The following is a 25,814-nucleotide window of genomic DNA, read 5'->3' as shown; positions in this document are numbered from 1 at the left end:
ATATATATATATATATATATACACACACACACGCACACACACAAACACATAGATATACACATACATGCCTGGTTTACAATGTGGGTGACTAGGCCATAGCCCACACCACGAGATATTTTAAGCATCTCAGCAGTGATTCCAGATGGGCTGGGGGCTTTTCCTGGCGTCATACCCTTAATTACTTTATCTACCAGAGTCTATTCGGATAACTGGTCCCTCTACTGTATCAACATTTGGCAAGCTCTCCTCCTCCCATTCATTCTCCACGTTCAGCAATCTTTCATAATGGCTTCTGCAAGCCTCTTTCTTTTCAGAATCATTAAAAGCAAGTACAACATCATCCATGCGAACACATTTCTCTCCTGTGGCATCACAATTTTTTCTCACACACTGTCTTGCAATCCGAAATATTTCAGTTCTTTGGTTCTCACGTCGCTGGACATTGGCAAACTTCTTTTCTGCTACACCCTTGGCTATGTAAACCTGCTGTCCAGCCTCCCTTTTGGCTACCTGGTAGACTTCCCTGCTAGCTCCACCCCCACCCTTCTAGGCCTGTTTTTTTGCTCTAATGGCTTTGCCTACTGTACTATTCCACCACCATGTAACTCTAGGTCTGGAAGGGACTATGCACCATCCACAGACTTGGTCTGTGGTACTCAGCAAGCTGTCCCATAGGAATTTCCAGCTACCTTCTATGTCCCGCTGTCTAGTGAGGATGAAATCAATCTGGCTAGCAGAGAAACCTGATTGATAGGTTATCAGGTGGCTGTCTGGTTTCCTGAATTTAGTGTTGCAGATTAAAAGGTTACATGCATCGCAGAACTCCAGTAGCCTAGTTCCCTCATTGTTTCGGGAACCAATACCATGGCTCCCGTGTACACCAGTGAAGATACCGGATTGCTGCCCAACATACCCATTAAAATCTCCAGAAGCAAAGATGAGGTCAATGCCACTCGTTATTGAAGTAGCCTGTAGAAGGGTATCATAAAGATGGTCCTTCTGATCATTTGGTAGGCCCACTTGTGGGGTGTGGCCAGAGATAATTGTAGCTGTGCTGTTCTGCAGGACTAGCCTGCGCTTAAGCACTCTATCGCATACCCTGACAACCTCTATGACTTTATCTACCCATTTCTCTGCAAGGAGTATGCCTACCCCCCCCCATTCCATCCATGTTACCTTGCCAGAAGATTTTATACCTATGTACCTTGCCTGTGAGGACCCTAGCTGAAGCTCCTCTCCATCTTACCTCTTGTGTGCAGCATACATTGACACGTCTCCTTTTTCAAGCATCTCTACAATCTCACTAGACCTACTTTTCAGTGTGCCTACATTGACTGTGCCAACTCTGAAAACTGAGAAAGGAATGTGGGGTGAGGCTTGGGAAGGAGAGATGTTATTCAGTGCCTGAAAAGAAGAGGGAGGTTGTCATGTTCATTTTTGTAGGCATGCTTCATCTGTTCTCACTTCCAATCTGACATCATTCAAACATTTAAGCGTGTTAAGATTAAGACTGTTGCCCCTATTGGAGGTAGGATTAGGTGTTAGCGGCATTGTGAGTATAAGCATTATGGTCATCATAAGAGGTGGGGTGTGATTTCAGATGGAGAGAGAGGAAGCAAGTTCATCTATATATACACACAAGCATGCATGCATACAGACACAGGGGAACAAGCACACACGGACAGCCAATTAGCTGTCTCTTTCATTTGATATATGCATGGAAAATTACTGGGTAGTTGTTGGAATATTTCTAGATAGGATGAAATGAAACGAAGGATAGTTGGTTAAGTAGGTGGGCAGCTAACCTAGTTGCATTTTTCGGGGAGAGAGTGGGGGTGCAGGTAGTATAGAGAATAGCACCAGTGAGGAAGGGGGATTGAGAGAAGGGACATCTGGTAATGGTCGTGAGAGATTGCTAGAGGGAACGAAACAATAGATAGCTGGTAAGTAGGTGGGCAACCAAGTTAGTTGCATATGTCCCAGGAAGGAGGGAGAAGAAGAATGCAGGTAATATGTAGAGAACAACCCAGTGAGGAGGAGCAGTGGACAGAAGAGACATCAGGTAATGGTAGTGGGAGGAGAGAGACATATCCAGTGTAGATGGTGAGAAGATAGATAAAGATCAGGATAAAGATCGAGGTATCCGGTATTGGTGGTGGGGGCAGGACAGGGTGGGCACACCACGAACAAGCAAGTTTAATTTGGGGAGATGGTATGAGGAATGAACGAAAGTAGCAGGAGTGTTTAGTATAGAATACATTCATAGTGTTCATGGCAGATGAGAAATTAAACTAGTGAAATGAGGAATTAGAAATTAAACAGGCCAAGAAATGAGTAATTAACCTAATTTAATTAGTTAGCTTGTGAGAAAAATTAGCTGTTAGTAAACAGTACATTTAAATACATACATATAAAGTGTTAATGGCGAAAGGGTAAAGGTGATGCTCTAGATAGAAATAACCACAGGGGTATCAAACTGCAAGATCAGGTGATGAAGGTCATGGAGAGGGTCATAGCCCATCTCATTAGGGAGAGAATCTGCTTAGATGAGATGCAGTTTGGTTTTGTGCCGGGTAGAAGTACCACTGATGCTATATTCCTGGCTTAAACCCCTATACTTAGCTTTTGTGAACTTGGAGAAAGCCTTTGACAGGGTGCCCGATCCCTTATCTGGTGGGCAATGTGGAAACTGGGGATTGACGAATGGTTCATAAGGGCTGTACAGGCCCTATTCAGAAACGGCCGTTAGTAAGGTAAGGATTAGCAATGAGTATAGTGAAGAATTCCGGGTAGAAGTAAGGGTCTACTAAGGATCAGCTCTCAGTCCCCTTTTATTCATCATAGTCTTCCAGGCAATAACAGAGGAATTCAAGACGGGTTGCCCCTGGGAGCTCCTCTATGCTGATGACCTGGTCCTCATAGCAGAATCACTACCAGAACTAGAGAAGAAATTGCAGGTATGGAAGCAAAGTTTAGAATCAAAAGGCCTTAGAGTCAATGTAGCAAAGACCATAGTTCTAGTAAGTAGGAAGGCGAACTCATCACACACACCCTCAGGTAGGTGGTCCTGCTCGATCTGTAGAAAAGGTGTACATACGATGTACCCAGTGTAAGCTATAGACACATAACAAGTGCAGCAATATCAAAGGAAGATTAACCAGGAATATAGTTTTTGTGTGTGACAGATACACAGGAGCAATAAACACCATAGATGCTCAGAAAATAGATTCTATCACACTTCAGGGGGAGAAACTAGAAGTAGTTCATAGCTTCCACTACCAAGGTGACCAAATTAGTAGTGGGAGTGGATGCTCTGAGAGTGTTACCACTAGAATAAGAATAGCCTAGGCAAAGTTTAGAAAGCTCCTACCCCTACTGGTGACAAAGGGCCTCACGCTCAGAATGAAAGGTAGATTGTACGATGCATGTGTGTAAACTGCCATGTTTCACGGCAGTGGAACATGGGCTGTGACTGTGGAGGACATGCATAGGCTTGAAAGAAATGAAGCTAGCATGATCTGCTGGATGTATAATGTCAGTGTACACACACGACAGAGTGTAAGCGCCCTGAGAGAAATGTTGGACATAAGAAGCATCAGATGTGGCATGCAAAAGAGACGTTTGTGCTGGTATGGTCAGGTACTACAGATGGATGAGGAGAGCTGTGTGAAGAAGTGCCACTCCCAAACAATTGAAGGAATCTGGGGTAGATCCAGGAAGACATGGGATGAGGTAGGGAAGCATGACCTTCGGACATTGGGCCTCACAGAGCAATGACGAAAGACTGAGACCTCTGGAGATATGCTGTGACTGCGAATAAAGTGAGTTCATGGCTGTATCCTACACCAGTTTCACATAACCAGCCCCAGCCCATTCAAAAGTACCTTGGATCGTAAGGTGACCTGCTGTGCTTGAGGAGACCTATTGAGTCAAGTACATCAACATCAAAATGAAAATCAAATGGAAATTGTAGTTGTGATACCCGTATTGGTGGCACATAAAAAGCATTATCTGAACGGGGCCGATGCCAGTACCGCCTTGACTGGCTTCCGTGCTGGTGGCATGTAAAAAGCACCAACCGATCATGGCCGGTGCCAGCCTCCTCTGGCCCCTGTGCCGGTGGCATGTAAAAAGCACCCACTACAGTCACGGAGTGGTTGGCATTAGGAAGGGCATCCAGCCATAGAAACACTGCCAGATCAGACTGGAGCCTGGTGCAGCCTCCTGGCTTTCCAGACGCCATGGTAGCATGGAAAACGGATGTTAAACAATGATGATGATGATACACATACACACACACATATACATACAGATATATATATATATATACATATATATATATATATATATATATATATATATATAAAATTAGTGTATCTAAATTAGATATCTAAACTTATCAAATTTGTGTATAACAAATGAGGTGATCCCTAACAGGACACCTTACATGATAAACGTAACAGTCAACGTCCAAACCATGGTTAAAAGTAATTTCTAAGGGGATGAAAAATAAAAATATTTTCAATAATTACCACTTGTACCTAGGTTTTGAACATTAATGAACAAATAATTTGTTGCCAAACTTCTATAAAAAGTTACAAGATATCGTGTTGAATAAGATTCATGGATACTATGGGAGTATGGAAAAATAGACAATAAAATGATGATGATATACAGAAAAATAATATACAGCAAGCTAGAAAAAGAGAGATATATGTGTACTATGAGACAGGAGATGGGCTTAAAATTTAAGAGATATGAACATAATGAACTAACCCTCTGTCACTCAAATATGTTCACACACACACACCAATGCAAGCCATAACAATGGTAAATTATGAGAAAGATTATAAATGAACTTACTATTGTTGCTGATATCTAAACTTATCAAATTTGTCATGTGACCAATAATGACATCAATTTCATATGGTGGAGAAAAGCGCAATTCATTACCACTGAGGTCAAGATGCAACTGGTTCACATTGATATTACTGGAAATACCAAGAAGCAAAAGTCTGAAATAGAGAAAGCAAAAATAATTACATATATTTAAAAACATTCAATTCTTCCAGCTAACCAGAAACCTCTACTTCCCCTTTATCCACATCTCTCTTTTCTATCTGCAGCTACTTGCTTCAAATAGTTTGCAAGATTGAGAAAAATTATAATTCACTGAGTTGTAATTGATTGGTTTAATTTTGCTGGACATGTGCCCTCTTCCACCTGCTAAGCACTTGGAAAAAAATCATCTTTGCAGGTGCTGATAACAATCCTCAGCTACACACACACACACACACACACACACACACACACACACACACACACACACACACTCTTCTTATTAAGTTCACAGCTTCGGAGACACTACACTCAATATAGGCACAATGAAAGGTAGGTCCACTGAGATTGTTGAAATGCTAGAGTAGAAGTGTGTAGATATGTGCTGAATGCAAGAATTAAGATGGAAAGGAGCCTCAGCTAGACTACTCATGAGCAAGGAATAAAGGTGCAAATTCTTTGGATGGGCAGCAGTAATGGGATGGGTGGTGTAGGCAATGGTTAGATGAGACAACTGAAATTGTCAAAGTGTGTGACAATAGTTAAGCTAAGACTAATCTTGGAAAAAGCAAGTAACATTTATTACTACTAAATTTGTGGTTCAGCTAAACTGGTAAATGAACCAATTTTACAAGGCTTTTTTGGAGATCACCTTAATAACGAATGATAATGATCATATGTTTGGTGACTTAAATGGACATGATAGACACCAACCAGATGAATTCCACTGAGTTGTGTGGAGCTTTGGTTCTAGAAATGAGAAGCGAACAAAGCTGCTGAAGTTCTGTGATGCAAATGACTTGTCTGTAACATGAACTTCAGGAAACCACACAGCTATCTGATCACATGCCAATCTGGAAGGCACATAAACCAGATTAGCTACATTCTCACCAGAAAATGGGATAGACAGATGCTTGTGAATGCTAAGTTCTTCCTGAATAAAGAATATACAAACCAACATAGGTTAGTAGCTGAAAGGACTCAGAGATGCAAACCAGTCTGGAAAAATAAGTTGTAGAAGCTCAAAGATCCAGTGGACAATGAGAAACTCAGAAAAGCACTATTTGAAGCATTTGATGAGAAGGAGCAGAAGATAGAGACAAAACCACAGATGACAACTGGAAATTCTTACAGGACAACCAAATCGGTGGATAGTGCAAAGTCCCAGCCAAACTGAGGGTGATATGATGGTTGGACGATGAGAGAGACAGAACCATGAAAGTGAAAAGACAAGCTTCAAAAGACTGGTAAAATAGAAATATCAGAAAATTATATCAGGTAGCTATAGGAGAAGTTGGGTGACAAGTGCAGATAGCAGAAAGTAAGAGGTTTGCCTATATTCTACAGTATGAAGATGTTCTGAACTGCAAGATAGTGCATCAGGATTAATGATGAGTGTGGCAATGAATTTAGTGTAAAGGTAGGTCAGACGGACTTAATTCCTAGTCACCACCTATTCATCATAGTCCTCCGGACCATTACAGAGGAATTTAAGACTATTTACTATGAGAACTACAATATGCTAATGACCTCTTTCTTACAGCAGAATGCTTGATAGAATTAGAGAAGACATTTGAGGTGGAATCAAAGGACCTTATAGTTAATTTAGCAGGAGCAAAAGTTCTAGTAAGCTAGAATCTATAACCCTGCTTGATATAGAGAAAAGGGACAGAAATATATAAAGTGTACTCAGTGCAAACTATGAACACAGTGGAATTGTAAGAATATTGAAGTAGACTTTATATGTGGTAGATGTGCCAGAGCAATAAACTCTAAGAACATTTTCTGAAATGCCCAGGAAGATTCCTAAAAGTTTCTGTTATCTGAGTGATCTATTGCTAGGTCCTAATCCATGTTATGGATGTTAAAGCCTATATTTCAGAAAAGACTGTCAAAAATGTTAGTTGTCAAAAATTTAGACACAAAAGTTCACACTGCAGAATTAAAATATGAAGGTCAAATGTAAAAAATTCTAAAGTGCTCTCAGCAGAAAGTAAAATTGACTCTCAAATAAGGAAATTTGTACACGTAAACGTAAACAAAGCAAATATTACAACTGGATACCTGTAGAGACATTTCAATCATTAACACCAACACATGGAAGAAAATAGGGAAACCTATATTAAGGAAAACAGCAAAAACTGCACGTGGTATGATGGGTGACAAACTACACCTTGTAGGTGAAATGTGGAATGATGTCACATTTTGAGGAAAATCTTGCAAGGCGAAAGTTTTTCATATAAAGAACACTACCAATTTGTTTGGTACCAACTGGTTGGAATTATTTGATTTATGGGTTCTCCCCATAAGGCCCTCTAAAAATAAGCCATCTGAGGAATTGAAGAGAAAATTTAAAAAGTTGTTTCCTCAAGTACTGTCAGATGAGCTAGGTCTATGTAAAAAGACTGAAGCGTGTTTTCAATTAAAGGAGAACGCTGTGCCAGTATTCAAATCTAATAGAAAAGTACCATTTGCTGCAATAAAAAATGTAGATGAAGAGTTAGACAGACTCGAATTATCAAAAAAATGGATTACTCTAAATAGGCAGCACCTATTGTGTGTATATAAAAAAAAATTAACAAAATTAGGCTGTGTGCTGATTTTTCTAGGAGTCTGAATGACAGTTTAAAAGACATGTCTCTATCCACTTCCTACTTCAGAGGATATTTTTGCAAAATTAAATGGTGGCAAAATATTCTTGAAATTGGATTTGTCTGAGGTGTATCTGCGAATAAAGGTTGATGAGGGATGCTCAAAACTTCTAACAGTAAATACACACAGAGGATTGTACAAATATAATAGATTGCCCTTTGGCCTGAAGGTTGCACCTGCAATATTTCAACAGGTTATGGATGCAATGTTGGTGGACTGTCAATTCGCAATTCCATACCTTGATGACATATTGATTAAAAATAATTCGCATGACCAGCATGTTGAGCATATAAAAGCTGTGTTTGAAAAAATAAGAGACTACAGATTCACTCTGAGTGAAGAGAAATGTGAGTTCTTTTTGCCAAAAATCAAATACTTAAGGCAAATTATTGATAAAAATAGATGTCCTGACCTGTTGAGGGCAGACACAATTAAAGATATGCCTCCCCACAAAACATTGCAACCTTTCCTTGGGCTTGTCAATTACTATCAAAATTACATTCTTAACATGCATAAATTGAGAGCACCATTAAACAATTTACTGAAAAAAAGAAGTAAAATGGAATTGGTCGGTAAAGTGTCAAAACACGTTTGAAGAGATAAAAAAATTCTGATTTGGCACTAGTGCATTTCAACCCTGAAATAGACATTGTCGTGGCTTCGGAAGCTTAGAATTATGGAATAGGAGCAGTCTTGCTACACAAATATAAAGATGGAAATGTGAAGCTAGTAGTTCATGCTTCATGTCCACAGATAGCAGCAGAAAACAAGTATAACCAGATAGAGAAGGAGGCTCTATCGATTATTTTTGTAGTAAAAAAATTTCACAACTTTCTACATGGTAGAAGTATGTTACAACTGACCATCGACCATTACTATCAAAAAAAGGACTGCCTACCCATACAGCGAACTGACTACAATGCTGTGGTACAATATTGCTAAACTGCAATTTTGAAATCCAGTATATTCCGTTGAAAAAAATATTGGTCATACAGACTGTTTATTGAGACTAATTCCCAAGAATGCAGAACTGATAGAAGATACAGTGACAAGCCTCATTGTAGTCAGAAAATGAAATCAAAAGTATTATGTGTAATGTTATTCACGAACTGCCAGTGATAGTGCGTGATATAAAAATGAAATCTGCAGAGGATAATTACATTACAAGAATGAAAGAAATGTTGAAAAATAAGCAAAATAAAAATACAAATTTGAATAATTTTTTACTAAGTGACAATGTTTTAATGTATGCACAAAGAGTGGTAGTACCAACTGCACTATAGAAATAAGTATTGCAGGAATTCCACAGTGGACACCCGGGAATATTGAGAATGACAGCTTTAATGAGGATCTATGTATATTGGCTGACAATTGACTGGGACATTGAAAATTGTGTAAAATCATGTGGAAGTTGTGCACCGGCAGCCAAAGCATCACTAGTGAAATACCAATTGTGGCCTGAGATGGATAGTGTGTGGTCCAGGGTACCTATCAACTGCGCTGGACTGGTGAATGGCACATACTAACTAATGGTTGTTGATAGTGGTACAAAGTGGCCAGAGGTATGCAGGTGTAATAAACCAACCGCAAAAACAACAAAAATGTTCCTATATGAATTATTTGCCCAAAATGGTGTTCTAAACACATTAGTATCACATAATGGAACACAATTTACAGGTCATGAATTCAAAAATTTTTAGAAAATACATACGATAAAGCATAGTTTTACCCTGCCCTACCAACCGTCAAACAGACAGAAAGTTTCGTTGATACTTTCAAGCAAGCATTAAAAAAAGCAAGGAATGACGTAGGTAATGACAAGGTGCTAACGAAATACTTGAGGGTATATGGAGTAACATTCAATCTGAATACCAGTTCAGGAAAGTCTCTGGCAGAGTTAACATTCATGCAAAAAATAAAATTGATCTTCAATAAATTGTTAGGAAAAAAGGAAATACAGAAAATGCAAGAACACATTTTGAAGGAGGAAATAAGGAGGATCGTTTTGTAACTAAAAGATTAGGAAACATTATGTACATGATTAAAGGACAATGTTTGGAACAGAAGAGACACCTAAACCAATTAAATACGAGAAATACTGAAAAATGAAAGGAAATACCAATGGAATTCTGCTATGACATATTTGAGGTGCCACCACCAAAAGAGATTGAGCCTTGTAGAAGCAGTAGTAGAAAATGGAAACAGACAGTACACTTAGAAATAATGTCAAAATGAAAAAGATACTAAATTTTCTACAGACAAAAAGAAAAAGAGGGAGTGGTGCTGGAAAAAGAAAAAAGAAAAGAAATTTCACTTCTTACGGAAGGCGTAGAAGTGGCTATGTGGTAAGTAGCTTGCTTACCAACCACATGGTTCCAGGTTCAGTCCCATTGCGTGGCACCTTGGGCAAGTGTCTTCTACTATAGCCATAGGCCGACTAAAGCCTTGTGAGTAGATTTGGTAGACGGAAACTGAAAGAAGCCCGTCATATATATGCATATATATGTGTGTGTGTGTGTGTGTGTGTGTGTGTGTGTGTATGTTTGTGTATCTGTGTTTGTCCCCCCCAACATCGCTTGACAACCGATGCTGGTGTGTTTATGTCCCCGTAACTTAGCGGTTCGGCAAAAGAGACTGATAGAATAAGTACTAGGCTTACAAAGAATAAGTCCTGGGGTCAATTTGCTCGACTAAAGGCGGTGCTCCAGCATGGCTTCAGTCAAATGACTGAAACAATAAAAGAGTAAGTCAAAATCTCAAAATGGGAGATGTTGTGATGAGAGTCATGACGTCCCCTTACTAGAAATAGACTGGACTGAGCAATTATAAATAGTAGTGGTTGGGGTGGAGTTTGTGTGTTAGTTCAAGTTGACTTTGCAGTAAAATCGGATGGTATCAGTTGGTTAGTTTGTTTAGAATATTGATTGTTGGTTCATGAAGAGATTGTGGGATCATTGCGTTATTGTGGCTGCATTGTTATCTTGTTTATTGTTACAACACTGATACAGTGTATCTAAACCATCTGTAACAATATTGTGGCAGTACCACAACACTGGAGATAGAGGATACAACAGAATGATGGCAGATAAGAGAGGTATTTAGAACAGGGTATAACAGAATGGAGAGAGAAAGAGATCAGTGGCTGAAGGAATAGGAAAGAGATGATTGGTTGAAATAGTGTTGGCAGAAATGGAAGTAGTTGGTGGTGGGGAAGACCATGAGGAGATTGGATGTAATACATGCCAATTTTTCTCTGAGGTGAGTACAGTAGTCAAGAAGTACCATAAATGGGGGGAAAGATGAAAATTGAGAGGAATGCTTGATGTGTCAGAGAAAGGGTGAGAGTGAAGACAGGGCCTCACATGTACAAGCATAACAAAGTGGATTTTAGAATATCATTTTTGCTGTAATGGATGGATCTTCGCAAGCACAGCAAAATACCAATCATCTCAGTCTTTTGTCATCTCTTCTGTAAAGCTCAGCATCTTGAGATCAGCTTTTAATACTTCCTGGATGTCCCTCCTTCATGAGTTCTATCCAATTTAAGCAATCAGCACTTCTTCACACAACTGTCTTCATCCATATGCAGGCAAAAGAGTGATGGGGATATGTTTGTTAAGATGAGGTATTGGGGAAGGCTTGACAAATATAGATTGGGTGGAGAGGCAGGGCCCAGTTAGTGTATAGACATAAACTTAATGCGGTTAGGACCTCACACCCTGACAGCTGTGCCTTCTTGAACACAGTGAATTGCTTATCATCCCAGTACTCTGTGTTTCTTCTATGAGGATCCATATCTTGGGATTAGCTCTCACTACTTTGTCCCATGTCTCCCAAGATTTTCCTTTTCTATAATTTCTATACACATTTAGCAATTAGCAGGTCATTTCTCCACCATGAATATCACATGACCACACCAGTGCATACATCTGATTTCCTATGTCCACTTTTTCTCTCAACACATTTGTACTTATGTCATACATGCACACTTATGTTGCAAATCTAATGAAGCATGCTAGCTTCACTCCTTTCTAGATGTCATATACCCTATGCATTTAAGTATGTATGGTTAACTTTATAGGAGTGTGAGAGGAGTATGACAGGAAAAAGTTGACAAGTAACAGTACAGAAATGGGGTACAGAGCAGAGTATAATAAACCTGTAGATAGATGAGGACAGAGGGAGTGAGAGAGATATATATGAAGGTTACAAGTACACAGTTGTGACTTTAGTGACTGGAGGACAAAAATGGCAGGGCATTCTCAGCAAATATAAGGTGTAGAGAATGATAGCAGATATAAAGTGTTAAAAATGAGGTTAAAGATGATGTAACTCACAGGAGAGGGAGAGATACCTGGATACACAAAAAGAGATGAGCAATGGAAATAAAATGGAATAGATGATATTGAGACTGAGGGATGTTAAAAGAAACAGTTCTAGAGAGAGAGAAGGAGGAAACTAGTTGGACAAAAAGGAAGAAATATGTGCAGACTCCACTATCAAATAATCACACCAAACGGATAGGTGTAATGAAGAGATTTTAGGAAGATGGGAGGTGGGGAAAGCTTGATAAGGACAGATGGGCACAAGAGCAGGACCTGGTGAGACATAAACCAAATACTTTTAGGACCTTACTTAAGTGGTGATGGCTGAGTTTTTTCAAGCACAGTGAAATGCCAATCACCTCCATCATTTGTCATCTCCACTGTGAGATTAGCCTTCACTGCTTCATTCCATCTCATCCTGGGTCACCCCATTCCACAAGCTCCATCCACTCTAAGCAATTGGCATTTCTTTATATGACTGTCCTCATCCTCAGGTGACGTGCATGTACCAGTGAAGTCTTTGTTCTCGCATACTACATCTGATTCCTCTTATGCCCAATCTTTTTCTCAGTATATTTATACTATGACATTCATGCACACTTACACTGCACATCCACCAGAGCAAGCTAGCTTCATTTCTTTCCAGTCTTCTCATGTTCTCTGCATTCAGGGCCAACATCTCTCTATTATACAGCATTACTGTTCCCATACAAGCATCATACAATGTGCCTTTCACTCTGATAAAAAGATATTTTGTTATCAACAAAAGTAATAACTCCTTGAACTTTCTCCATCCTGTTCTTATTCTAGCAATTACATTTTCAGAACATCCTTCTCCACTGCTAATTAGATCACCTAGACAGCAAAAACTATCTACTGCCACCAGGGAGTCTCTTGGGCATTTCAGAGAATCTATTTCCAGTGATTTTAGTCTTTATTGCTCTGGTACATCTTCCTCAAACAAAGTCTACTTTCTCTGTTCATTTTTATGTGATTCCACAGCAACTCATGTGTCCAGAGCTTGCACTTGGGTACACCATACAGAATTTCTTAACTTCACATTTCAGACATATTGAGTAGGGCCATTTTCTTGAAAGGAATAAAGTCTGGTCTGTTTTCCTGCTAACTAGAACTTTAGTTTTTGCTAAGTTAGCTTTAAGGCACTTTTGATTACAGAATTCCAAACCTGGAATTTTTTTTCTCATTCTAACTATAGATTATACTATAAGAATGAGGTCATCAGTATATAGCAGTTCCCAAGGGTAACACATCATAAATTCCTCTGCTATGACCTGGAAGACTATGATGAATAGGAAAGGATTAAGAAGCAAGCCTTTGTGTACTAGTAACAGCATACTAATTCATTGCTAACACTCACTTTACTGACAGTATTTCTCTACATGGCTTGTAAATCTCACAAATCACTCATCAACATCTTGATTCCTCAGAGACCATCTGATGACAGGGGAAGTGACTCTCATAAGTATCACCAAGAGCTCACTCCCAGTTGTAACCGTTGAGACCTTGAAACTTGCCCACTTGACTAGGTGTGTATGATAAACTCCATCATATATGAGGCAGAGGTCACAGCAATGCTTCAAGATAACCTAACTAGAAAGAAAAATTACATCAGACTATGTGAAGGTGATTTCAAAAGATGTTATGCAAACCACTTTTCTTTCCGGCACATCCACAAAAGTAAACTGCACACCACATACAATCAGGTGGAGAATTGTAGAGAAATCCATGGCATATGTTAACAGATCTAAGAAATACAACTCATGCATAGCTGAAAGATCACATATCCTTTTGATATCAAGAATTCCGCCACACTGCTTAATTCCAGATCCAAAATTTTCAGCAAATGCAAACACATTGAAAAATTTCTTTTGGCAAACTGAAGGACGCTCCCTCTCCTGATTGAGCCAGACTTTGGACCAGTGGAATTGTTTTATTCTATAACAATTAACTTAATTATGGCTTTATAGTCAAAGGGGACATAGCTCTAATTTTCTTTCTTTTCTTTCTTCTCCATTTTTATTCACCCTTCAAATTTTTGCATCTAACTTGTCATTTTTTCTTGTGATTTCTCTTGTACTAGCATCCTGATTTGCAAACTGAATAGACCATGTGCTCAGAATACACCAAAACAACATCTGCAGCTGAGGAAAGAAACCAGTCATTATCTCACCCAAGTTTGTGACAACGAAATCAACAACAGAATTAAGATAGCTAAAGAACTTAAAGAGAAGTATGAAATATGAGCTATTACAGACCTCTCCCAAAGGAGCAGTGGTAAAATTTATTTATTAGAAAAACAAGATAAAAAAACTGCACCAGTTTACTGAGAAGATTGCACATGGGTATTTGGCACAAAAAAACACAAACCATAGATGGGATTGATCAATTCAAAACTTGGTATGGAGTACCAACAAGTTTATGACATCCCACTTTGAAGGATACCTCCATGCAATTCAAAAACAAGAGATTCCTGCTTAGTACCTACAGCATAAAAAACAGAAAATGCTGACTGACAACAAATATAGGATGTGCAAGATCAGGACGAAGACAACAACTACATTTTTGCCAACTGTGAGAGACTGTCCTCCAGATATTATCCATCTTCTCATAAGCCATGATGCACTGGTCAGAACAGTCTGGAACAGGATAACAAAAAAGAAAACCTAGATATGAAGTTGGTCAAAAGAATATTGGTGGAACTTAAAAATTAAAGCAGCCACCAAGTTAAAACACAACTACCCAGGTAATGTTGTGAGGGACCACAAGGAAAAGATATGTTCTGTAGTGGAAATCAGCTACTCTCTGGACATGAATGCAGTTAGAAAGATACAAGAGAATGAGGACATCTACGAGCCATTGATAAGAAGTTTTCAAATCCAGTACCCATGATACTCTTTCAGCTTCATATTTATCATTATTGGAGCAACAGGATACATACCAACCCGTCTGATGCAAAGTATGGCAGAACTTGGGACCTTGTGGAGAGAGTGAAAATCCTTAATTCATATATGACAAATGATCACAATATCTGGGACTATAAAAATCTGCAAGACCTTTTTAACATTTAAAGGATGATGAATAAAACAAGATGCTTTCTTTCACAACCTTGCAACCAAGCAGGTGGCTGGTTGAAATTTATCCTAAATTAAAACAATAAAGAGAAAGAAAAATACCATATGTGTGTGTGTATGTATGAGGGATGGCTGATCAAGATATTCTCCTGGAATGTGACCAAATGAGGTTTATTTTTCAACATAGTCCCTCTTACATTCCACACACTTCTTTCATCAGTCTTGCAGTGCTTGGATCCCATTAGTGAAGAAGCTTTTATCTTGTTGGTCAAAACAGTCATCAATAGCAGATATGACATCATCATCACTGTGATATTGGTTCCCAGCCAAGTGTTTTCCCATGCTGGGACACAGATGACAATCAGATTGGGAAAAATCAGGGGAATTGAGAGGGCGATCAACTAGTTCAAAGTCACAATCGTGAACAACAGCCTTTGAAACCAAAGACTTATGTACTGATGAAATAAAGACTCCTTTTGTCAGTTTTCCTGGGCATTTGGTCTCCATAACCTTTTTTTATAACTTCCTCAGGAAGTTGGCATAGTATTCTCTATTGATGGTGTGGTCCTTTTGAATGTAGTCAATAAACACAATGCCTTTTGCAGCCTAAAAAACTGAGGCCATCACCTTCCCTGCAGATAAAAAGACCTTAGTCTTCTTTGAAGCAAGTGAGGAGGGATGTTTCCACTGCATGGATTGTTTCTGGCTCAAAGTGATGAACCCAATACTCTTCCTGGGTTAGAAAAAATTTGGGAAACCAGCTGGAATTGCCTCAAGTAATGTCAGATTTTTCTCATGATGTGATCAGCTCTTTTTCTACGATATTTGATAAACATCATGATGTCAAATCTTGTCCTTTTCCAAGACAAATCACTACAAGTTACTTTTAAAATCTTTGAACAGTCACATGTCAGTTTACCTGGTAAGAAAGAATTTAGTTATTAATAAGAAGAACTGACATGAATGCATGCAGGATTTCACAGTTCTAGCATCAGTTTCATAGTCAGCCTTTGAACTTTTCAGCCCACCCTGATATGTTTATATTTTTGGTGAGATCTACACTAAATAATGAAAGTATTCAACTCAATGGAATGTTTCCCATGTGCTTTTATATCATACCCCGATAATAAAGTTTGTTACATTTAATATTTTCATCTTCAAAATAGATTTTCCATTAACCATATGTGTGCTACCTGTAATGTATGCAACCAAGTCTGAATGATTGGTAGCAAATGCATAACAGAAAAGGAAGGGAAGAGTATATGGATCCAAGTATAAGAGATTTGTAGACTAACAAAATACCTAGATATTAATTTCAATGAAGATGAAAGGAATTTGATTTAACTAGGTAGAAGAGACTGACCAGGATTTCTCAAGCACAAGAATAGGTTTTCAGCTGAGACTCCAGAGCAAAAGTACAAGAGACTGAACAAGATTTTTCAGTATTGAGGAGTTCCATTACAAGCACTTCTGAAATATATCATTTCAACAAGTACCAAAGTCTCTACAACCATTGGTTGTATCATTAGTCCATCATTACAACCATCATGAAGTTATCTTATTGCAATCTCATCACAGTAGTGTCATAGCAAACACCACTTAGTTGTTTCAATAAAATCAACATCATCATCATCATCATTTGACAGCTGGACAGCTGCATACATAGTGTAAGTTGACTTGTAACCAAGTAAGACAGCTTCTTAAACCCATTTCAGTCTAATAAACATCTTAAGTTTGGTCTCCCAATCACTGATGTCATCACATTTGGCTCCTAAGACCTCACACTGACCATAAGTCAGCCTTCCAGCAACAACCTGACCATATGAACATTGGGAAATAGTTCACTGGCCAATCCATACACTCTGCTACATGAGATAACATGATGGATATCACATCGGTAGATTGGGCATCTCCATGGCAACACTTGTGACTAAGTAGGCCAGTCTTTGAGAAGCTGACATGATCACACTGATTACATGAAAGACACTCTTTCATGCCCTTCTCAGTGAGAGTTCATATCCTCCATATATTTATCAGTACATTTAAAGTCAGTGTATGCAACTCTGTTGCTCTCAATTTCTTTAACACCAGTGGCAATAAGATTCCTATACAGCTTCCTATCAGATGCAAGACCTTCTCAGATGTCAATGTTGATATTGATCTTTGTAAGTGTGTCCTGAAGACTGTCTTTCAAATGCTTTCATGGTTTGCACTGGGGATATTTTCCTTGCTCCAGCTCACCATAAACCACATATTTTGGCATGTAGATGTCCTCTAAATGGATAGGATAACAAGACTATGTAATTTGGTATTTTATAATTATGGAGTAGATATTCATCGTTTTTGACAGCTGCACTACCCTTGTTCAGGCACATGAAATTGCCACGAGATAAGGACATTATGCAAGCATAACTGGTGAAATCACTCAAGACATTGATTATCTATCAGTGTTTCATCAATAATACGAAAACCTTTGACAAAGTATGTAGCCTAACTCTTTGAGATGTCCTTCTCAAGTTGGAGTGTCTAGAAAAGTTCACAGGGCTTATTTTGATTTCTTCATGACAACATCAAAGCATGGGTTTGTGTCTCAGTTGAATCTGGTGTTAAATAGGGTGACCTCCTGGCTCCTATTTTGCTTGTCATCTTCTCTGCTATTGTTATCTTGCAAGCTTTTGTGCATAGTGATGCTGGTGTCTACATCAATTACCATGCAGCAGGAAAGTTTTTCAGTGTCTGTTGTTTTCCTGCAGTAATGAAAACTTCCATGGCTCTCATTTATGATCTCCTTCAGGCTGATGACTGCAATATTGTAACCCACACTGAAGAAGAACTGCAGCTCCAGATGGACTGCTTTTCAGTTGTATGTGTTGTGCTTGGCTTACATTCTCTTAAGAAAAATGTAGTCATGATACAACCACCAAGCAAGTCATATATCCTATCATACATATCAAGGGTATAACGATAGAAGTTGTGTTTACATTTGTCTATCTTGGTAGCACACTATCTAGATTTAATACACTTGGTGAGGAGGACCATTATAGACTTTCTAAACCCCATGATATATTTGGATAGCTTGAATTGAGGCTCTGGTTGCAATCAGACATCAAAACAGCACCTAAAGTTAAGATCTATCAATCATGTGTCTTAACTGTGCTTGTGTCATATTGCTGTGCAAGATATCACAGAAATGTCATCAAAGTATTAACCCCCACTCCAATGTGATATGATGCTGTTGCTAAAGCAATTTAAAATTCCACTCCAATAGTGACTGTCCTGGTGAGAGTCCCCCTGTTATTGAATACATACATAAACATCAATACAAGGAATATTGATGGAACATTCCCATAAACACTTTTACTAAGTGCAAACATAAAAGGTTGGATACCATTGTTTTAGACAAACAAGAAAAAGTATGTACTCTCCATAGAGATCACCTTCCTTGTTGATATGAATATCTCTTTAAAAAAATCAAAGAGGATAACTATGGGCAACTGCTTTAAAACTTCAGCTTCTATACTCAGATAATTAATTCACATTTCCATCAACAATAATTGGTGCACTTGGTTTTTTTTAACAATTGGAAAAGGTAGAGTTTTCAGAAAAAGAAATCAACCAGCTGACACAAACATTACAGAACAGAAAAATAATGCAAGACTTTTCTCAAGTTTGAAACGTAACTTTGTTTTTATCTACATTCCAATGATGAAGCTCTGTATCTTTGTCAAAAACCAGCTCTTTCCTTCCAGGGAGACTCAAAATCATTAAAAACAGAAAAGAAGAAAACGAACAAACATGCATATATACATGTACTGATGCACTCATCCACATCCACACATACATATACAATGCATTACTTTTGAGTAATGCCATTACTTGATTGTTCTCTTGAACATGAACAACACAGATGTGGCTTTTCAGTCTTGCCACAGACTTACATTCTTTTCTACAAATGTGGCAATGATGAGCACTTCATGCAGGAGATGTCACAATATTGTGTTGGTGAACCTTCAAATCATGTTTCAGTTCATGATTCTCATTTCTTTAACACTCTCTTAAAGTAGAGATGTGGTATAATTCATAGTAAACAACTTTCTTCTCTCTCCCTCTGAGAGTGTGTGTTTTTAATCCTCTGATGACTTCTAAAGTCTGCTTTATTTAAACACACCCACACTCGTTACATGTTAGACTTGGCTCTGCACCAACATACTCAAGCAAATTTACACCGAGGCACTTATGAAAATTTTTCTTAAGCTGTTCATGCTTGATATGATTTTGTCTGAATTTCATCCTTACATCTTGCACTGCTTTCTTCCACAATGAATGATTTAAAGCAGTTTTTCCATCCGTTTTCCAAGAGTCTTACCTTCTCCAGTATATGTTTGATGTAGTCCTTATATCTTAATTTCAGTTTGTGCAATGGTCTTTAACTCTTGGATAATTCACATTATAGAAATTGCTTAGAGATCTGATCATTTTTCATCCTGACTACATAATCACTCCATTATAACCAATGCTGTACTAGAGACTATATATACTGGTAGACTGAATGTGTCAGAGGACTTCAACATCGCATACATACATTTACCATTGTCATTTTACATACACAGTATATAAATATTATGGAAAAAATAATTCAGCAGATTTATATATAATGTGCCTTGTGTCAAGCAATCTTTCAGACTCAATACATATGACTGGTCTTATTTGAAACACAAAACAACTATGTGTATTGAGCCTGAAAGATTGCTTGGAGATACAAGGCATGTTAAATAAATCTGCTGAATTATTGTTTCCAAGGCATGAAACTGTAAGTAGCTCATTTTTAAATACAATGTATATTAAATGATATTTCTTTCTCACTGGATGGAGTACTTTTTTGTTGATCCTACCTACAATGGAACAGTAAACTACAATCACCATTGGATACCTGGTATATGACAGAAACACTTGGTGAAATCACTACAGCCTTTTCATATGTCACTGGTAAGTAACCTAGGCCTCACATGCATATAGTAATGAAGACAAATAGTAGACCTTCAACTTTGTCTCGACTGAAATTCCATGCTGAGGCCATGTCTATCCAGTTTTCTGAATGTATCACTGCCTTTCTTGATTTGAAATGAGATTTCATCATCAAGGGGGTCATAGTCACACTACTGCCTAAATACACAAATGTATCCACAATTCGCAGTTTCTGCCCATACATATAAATCCTTGACTCAGAGTAGGCTTTACCTGGTGCACCCAGTACACCCTGTAAAGTGGTTGGTGTAAGAAAGAGTATCAAGCAGTAGAAACCATGCCAGAAAGGGGAATGAGCAAGCAACACTTGGTCCTTCAACCCAATCTACATGACGGTAACTTCAAATAAGAACTGAATCAGGTTGTGACAACCTATCCACCCCATGTTAGCATGTAAAATATATAAAAATAATGATGAGGAAATAATATATATATATTATATATATGAGGAAATATAGATATATATGTAGAGGTAGGAGTCCAAGGTTCAGTCCTCAGCCCCCTCCTATTTATCATGGTACTCCAGGCGATAACAGAGGAATTCAAAACAGGATGCCCCTGGGAGCTCCTCTATGCTGATGACCTTGCACTAATTGCTGAGTCACTATCAGAACTAGAGGATAAGTTTCAGGTGTGGAAGCAAGGACTAGAATCGAAGGGCCTTAGAGTCAACCTAGCTAAAAAAAAAGTCCTAATAAGTAGGAAGGTAGACAAACCACAAACCCCTTCAGGTAGATGGCCTTGCTCGATCTGTAGAAAAGGCATAGGTAGAAACTCTATAAGATGTACCCAGTGCAAGCCATGGACACATAAGATGTGCAGCAATATCAAAGGAAGGTTAACTAGGAAGTTTGTGCCTTGCTTTGCATTTGTGTTGACAATACTTGTTTCTCGAAATTTTTTCGTTCAACCTTTTGTTTCACCCAACAATATGAATTCTTGTGTCTGATTTTTCCATATCCAAAACATTTTAGATTTTTAAAAGGACAGTTTCTTTTAAAATGTATTTCTCCATACCCATAGCATGGTTTGGATCTTGACTGCTGTTTTTCTTTTTTTTTTATCTGTTACAGGTCGACATGTATATATATTTGAATTATCTTTTTCAATTTTCTTCTGCATCTTGTCATAAATTTATAATCCTTTGGTATTCTTCAGTCACTGCCTGTAGAGTAAGTTTCAACTCCTGTTCTAGTTTTGTATCTCCGCATCCTTGCTTTCAGTTAATCCTTGTACAAAGATTACACATTTGAACATGTCTGGGGTTAATTCATTGAGTTTAAATTTTTCACATTCTCTGTTTACGATTCTGGCATATGTGACGAAATCTTCAGTTTCTTTTTTTTTTTCAAATTCAAGCACCCCAGCGAATATTAAATAGTGAATTTCTTTCACAGAATATTTTAGATAACAGGTTAATTGTTTCCTAGAAACAAATTTCGGATGGTTTTCTCAGCAGGATGTAATTATAATACTTTTCATGTTCTGTGGGTAACAATTTCCTTAAAAGAAGTCATACCTTTTTTTCATCTATCCAGTTTCTACATTCTTATTTGAAAATTTCTTTATACCTTCTGAAGTATGCAGAAAACGTAATTCCTTCTTCTGGATTATAAGTAAATTCTTCAGCTGAATTAGCAACTCCATCAGCCGAAAATGAACCTGAAATGATTTTGGACTCCAACAATAATTCCAACAACAGTTGATGTTGTTGTTGCTGTTTCTGTTGTTCTTATTGTTGCTGTTGTAGTTGCCTCAACTACAATAGCAACAACTGTTGCTGCTGTTTCTGTTGTTGTAGTTTCCATTGCAACTGTACCATGGAAGCTAATAGGTCTTCCCTGCAAAGAATGTCCACAGTGAGTTTCAAATATCTTGCCACCACTCTTATAACCTTGAGTTTGGATATAGACAAAACTGTAACAGTGTTATAACACTACAAAAACTAAATCAGTAACAAACATGTAACAAACTTATATCTCTTCTCAACAGCTTCTAAGACTGTTTTTACAAATGTGACTGCACACACCACACTGTACATCGCACCTTCAGTATGCATGCGCCTTTATAATGTTTAAGACAGTTCACTTGCTATCCCACAGGGGTGTCAGGATTTCACCACAACACTAAGATTGCACCTATTATTTTCCATAAGGAAAGTGAGAAAGTTTAACATGGGAGAATAAAGAATCAAAGCTGATATGTAAACTGCTACATGGTGCAAATGACTAAAAGGTGCATATGAATTTTCAAGAAAATATTCATTCATATTTCAAAACAATCTTACAATTATTAAGAAAACACTTGCAATTAGGGAGTAATGCAATGACTTTACAGCATGGTATGATTTGACAAATAAGTTCTGATGTATTTGATAGTGTCTTGGAAAAGTAATATGGAATGGGTATATGAAACAAAGAACCCAAAATAAGAAGGACATAAGGGAATTGTGTAAATTATGTCAATGGCAGTGTATGGTGCTTCCCATAACAGGCAATATTGTGTGTTTGTAATCAGATCTACTAAAGCTTACTTAGTAGGCATTGGAATTAGGAAGGATGGCAGAGCAGCGATTCTTGAGCAGGAGAATTGAAGTAGAAATACTTCATCATGGCTATGATAGATGTGAGAAAGGAGCATCAAAGCTGAGAATGAAGAACAAGCCCTTAATGAGTAGTAAAACAAAATAGTTACTGAAAAGTTAGAGTAACTAAAGGTGGCGCTCCAGCATGGCTGGAGTCAAATGACTGAAACAAGTAATAAAAGAATAACTATGTGGCTGCATGGATGACAAAAATAAAAGCATGTTAGAGTATGGGCTAAAAGAACCTGGGCATTACTTGGTATTATGAATGCTCAGTAATCAATCAACTGTTGGTGCCATTGTTTTCATGTCTACTTTTCCATGCATGTATGGATCAGATGGAATTTTGTGAGGCAAATGTTCTACAGCCAAATGCCATTCCTATCATCAATCATTACCTGTTCCCTTGGCCAGAAATGTTTTTCATAGTTAGACTGAAAACCAACAAGAGGTCTTAAGTATGCTTGAACTGTTTCTTTAACAATCAGGTAAATGAGTGAAGACACTTTGAGAGGACAAAATTTTAACCTCTATGAAGCAGAACTTGTATGAGAGAAGTGAGAGAGCTACAAGTTGAGTGCACAAAAATCAAGAAGAATAATGACTTCAGAAAAGGTAAGGTGAGAAAAGTGTTTTCAATGCAGGATGAGATATAGTTGTTAGAAGATATAGGTGTCTATGCTAAGTTGAAGAGATATGTATATGTCAACATAATATATTTAGCGTTGAGCTTTTTTATAAAACTGTAATGCCTATTACTATACTTCTCAATAAACAAAAAAGTATTGTATACTTATCAACACAAAATTTATATAAAAATCATACACCATGCAAAAAGTGGTTGAAAGTTAGCAGTGTCTTTCTGTTGAGTGAGTGAATTAATTGAAATACAATTTTTTCAAATATTCAGTATGCTTTGAACATTCATACATATGATTCATACATTTTTAAAAATAATTTTCCTATTTTTTTTCTCAAATAATAATAATTTTTTGTACAAGCTGACCAATACCTTCAATACCCAGTTGCTTTCCAGCATTATTTACAATCCACACGAGTGGATATTACAACTTACCTCACTGCTTCTATGGGGAGTTTGCAATTTGAAAGGTCCAGGTGAAACAGCTGGAAGAAACTTGAGAATAGTTGTTTCCATGACTGAGGAACTGTAGCTTCTTTTGTTTTCCTTAGACTGAAAGGGTTCCGGGAGAGGTTCAAGTGGTTCATATGATGTACACAGCCTCGTACTAATGCACCAGATAGCTACAAGAGAAATTAACCTATATAGAACCAACAATAATAAATACAGCAGCTTCTGTTTGTCTTGAATTTAGCTTTTTAAATAATTATATGAAGGAGGAACCATATGGTCACTTTTAATGGTGAATAGCAACAACGAAAAAATAATTTATATAAACAAAAATAACTCATCGTAATCAGTTAAAACATAGACATATTACTACTGGTGGTAGTGCTAAGTGATAGTGGTGGTATAATCAACATTTAATATAAATATAAATAATTATTCATGTGTAACTCAAGACTGGATCATTAACTTAACTTGACATTTAACAAAAGTTGAGAGAGTTTGTAATAGGTATGTGCAAAATAGGTATGTGTAAAATAAGATGTAGTAAAATACAGTATTTTGTATCTGTATTTGGTTCATAGCACTTTCAATGTGAAACCAAGTGTTGAAACAGTTTTTGTCCAAAATTAATATGCAATATTTCTAACTTGAGATATATGAAAGAAAGGCAGATGAGAAAGTATAAAAAGAATCATATATCAATGTGATAAAATATTTCACAAACAAAAAATCTCGGATTTCTCTATTACGAGGGTTGACTGAAAAGTTCATAGGCTCACAAAGATACACTAATGGAATGTGAACAAATGAAGTTGATTTTACAACATAGACCCTTTATGGTCTACACCTTTCTTCCAGTGTGTTACAGTGCTTAGATCCCATTAGTGAAGAAGTTTCCCATTGGTCAAAACAGTCATCAGTAGCAGATATGATGTCATCATCACTGTGATACTGGTTCTCAGCCAAATGTTTTTCATGTTGGGGAACAGATGAGTCAGAAGGGTCCAAATCAAGAGAACAGGAGAACAGGGAGGGTGACCAACCAGTTCAAAGCCACAGTCATACACAGCAGCCTCTGAAACCAAGGACTTGTGTACTGGAGCTTTGTCCTGAAGAAACAAGACCCCTTTCATCAGTTTTCTTGGAGGTTTCATAACTGTCTCAGCAAGTTTACATAATACTCTCCATTGATGATGTGGCTCTTTTGAAGATAGTCAATAAACACAATGCCTTTTGCATCCTAACAAACCAAGGCCATCACTTTCCTTGCAGATGAAACAATCTTGGCCTTCTTTGAAGCAGGTGAGGAAGGATTTTTCCACTGCATGGATTGTCGCTTTCTTTCTGGCTCAAAGTGATGAACCCAACACCCTTCCTGGTGGAAACAAACTGGATCTGCCTCAAACAATGTCAGATTTTCCTGTGATGTGATCAGCCTGGTATGCTTTTGATCAGGTGTCAGAAGATGTGGCACTTACCGAGCAGAAACTTTCATCATGTCAAGTCCATTGTGCAGAATATTCTCAACAGGATATGCTTATAGAATTGGCTATTTGATGTTTTGTCAACTGCTTGTCATCCATCACTGTGTGGTGAACATGATTAATGTTTTCCTCAGTGGTGGCACTTGCAAGACATCCAGACTTTGGGTCATGTTCAACACTCTCCCTTCCCCTCCCAAATTCAGCTAAATTTAGGAGGGAGAAGCTAGAGTGTCATCCCCTAATGTAGTTACTATGTCATCATGAATGTCTTTGGAGGCTAAACTCTACTTCAGAAGGTACTTGCTACAAAGCAAAATTTTGTCAAGAGAAGTTGCTACCAATTACTTTTGAAGTCTTCTTTGAACAGTCAGATGCCAGTCTACCTAAATAGAAAAGAAGAGTTGAAATGAATGCATGCTCCTTCATAGTCAGTCTATTAACTTTTCAGTCCACTCTCTCTCTCTCTCTCTATATATATATATATATATATATATATATATATAT

The 25,814-nt window shown here is 37.7% G+C and overlaps 1 protein-coding gene across 6 annotated transcripts in view; it reads right to left on the bottom strand.

The window, feature by feature from the left end:
- LOC106880055 (F-actin-uncapping protein LRRC16A) overlaps positions 1 to 25,814 on the bottom strand; it is a 507,909-nt gene that overhangs the window by 357,214 nt on the left and 124,881 nt on the right. For all 6 annotated transcript variants that reach the window (XM_052969341.1, XM_052969359.1, XM_052969344.1 and 3 more), the window contains exons 11-12: positions 23,812 to 23,999; positions 4,864 to 5,015 (exon numbers count right to left, since the gene is read on the bottom strand). In XM_052969341.1, the coding sequence (XP_052825301.1) occupies positions 4,864 to 5,015; positions 23,812 to 23,999 (340 nt within the window). The remainder of the gene's footprint in view (positions 1 to 4,863; positions 5,016 to 23,811; positions 24,000 to 25,814) is intronic.

This window comes from Octopus bimaculoides, chromosome 1 (genome assembly GCF_001194135.2).
Source record: "Octopus bimaculoides isolate UCB-OBI-ISO-001 chromosome 1, ASM119413v2, whole genome shotgun sequence".
NCBI classification, from domain to species: Eukaryota; Metazoa; Mollusca; class Cephalopoda; order Octopoda; family Octopodidae; genus Octopus; species Octopus bimaculoides.
Note: the sequence above shows the minus strand (reverse complement) of the source record. Positions and strands in the feature narration are given on the sequence as shown.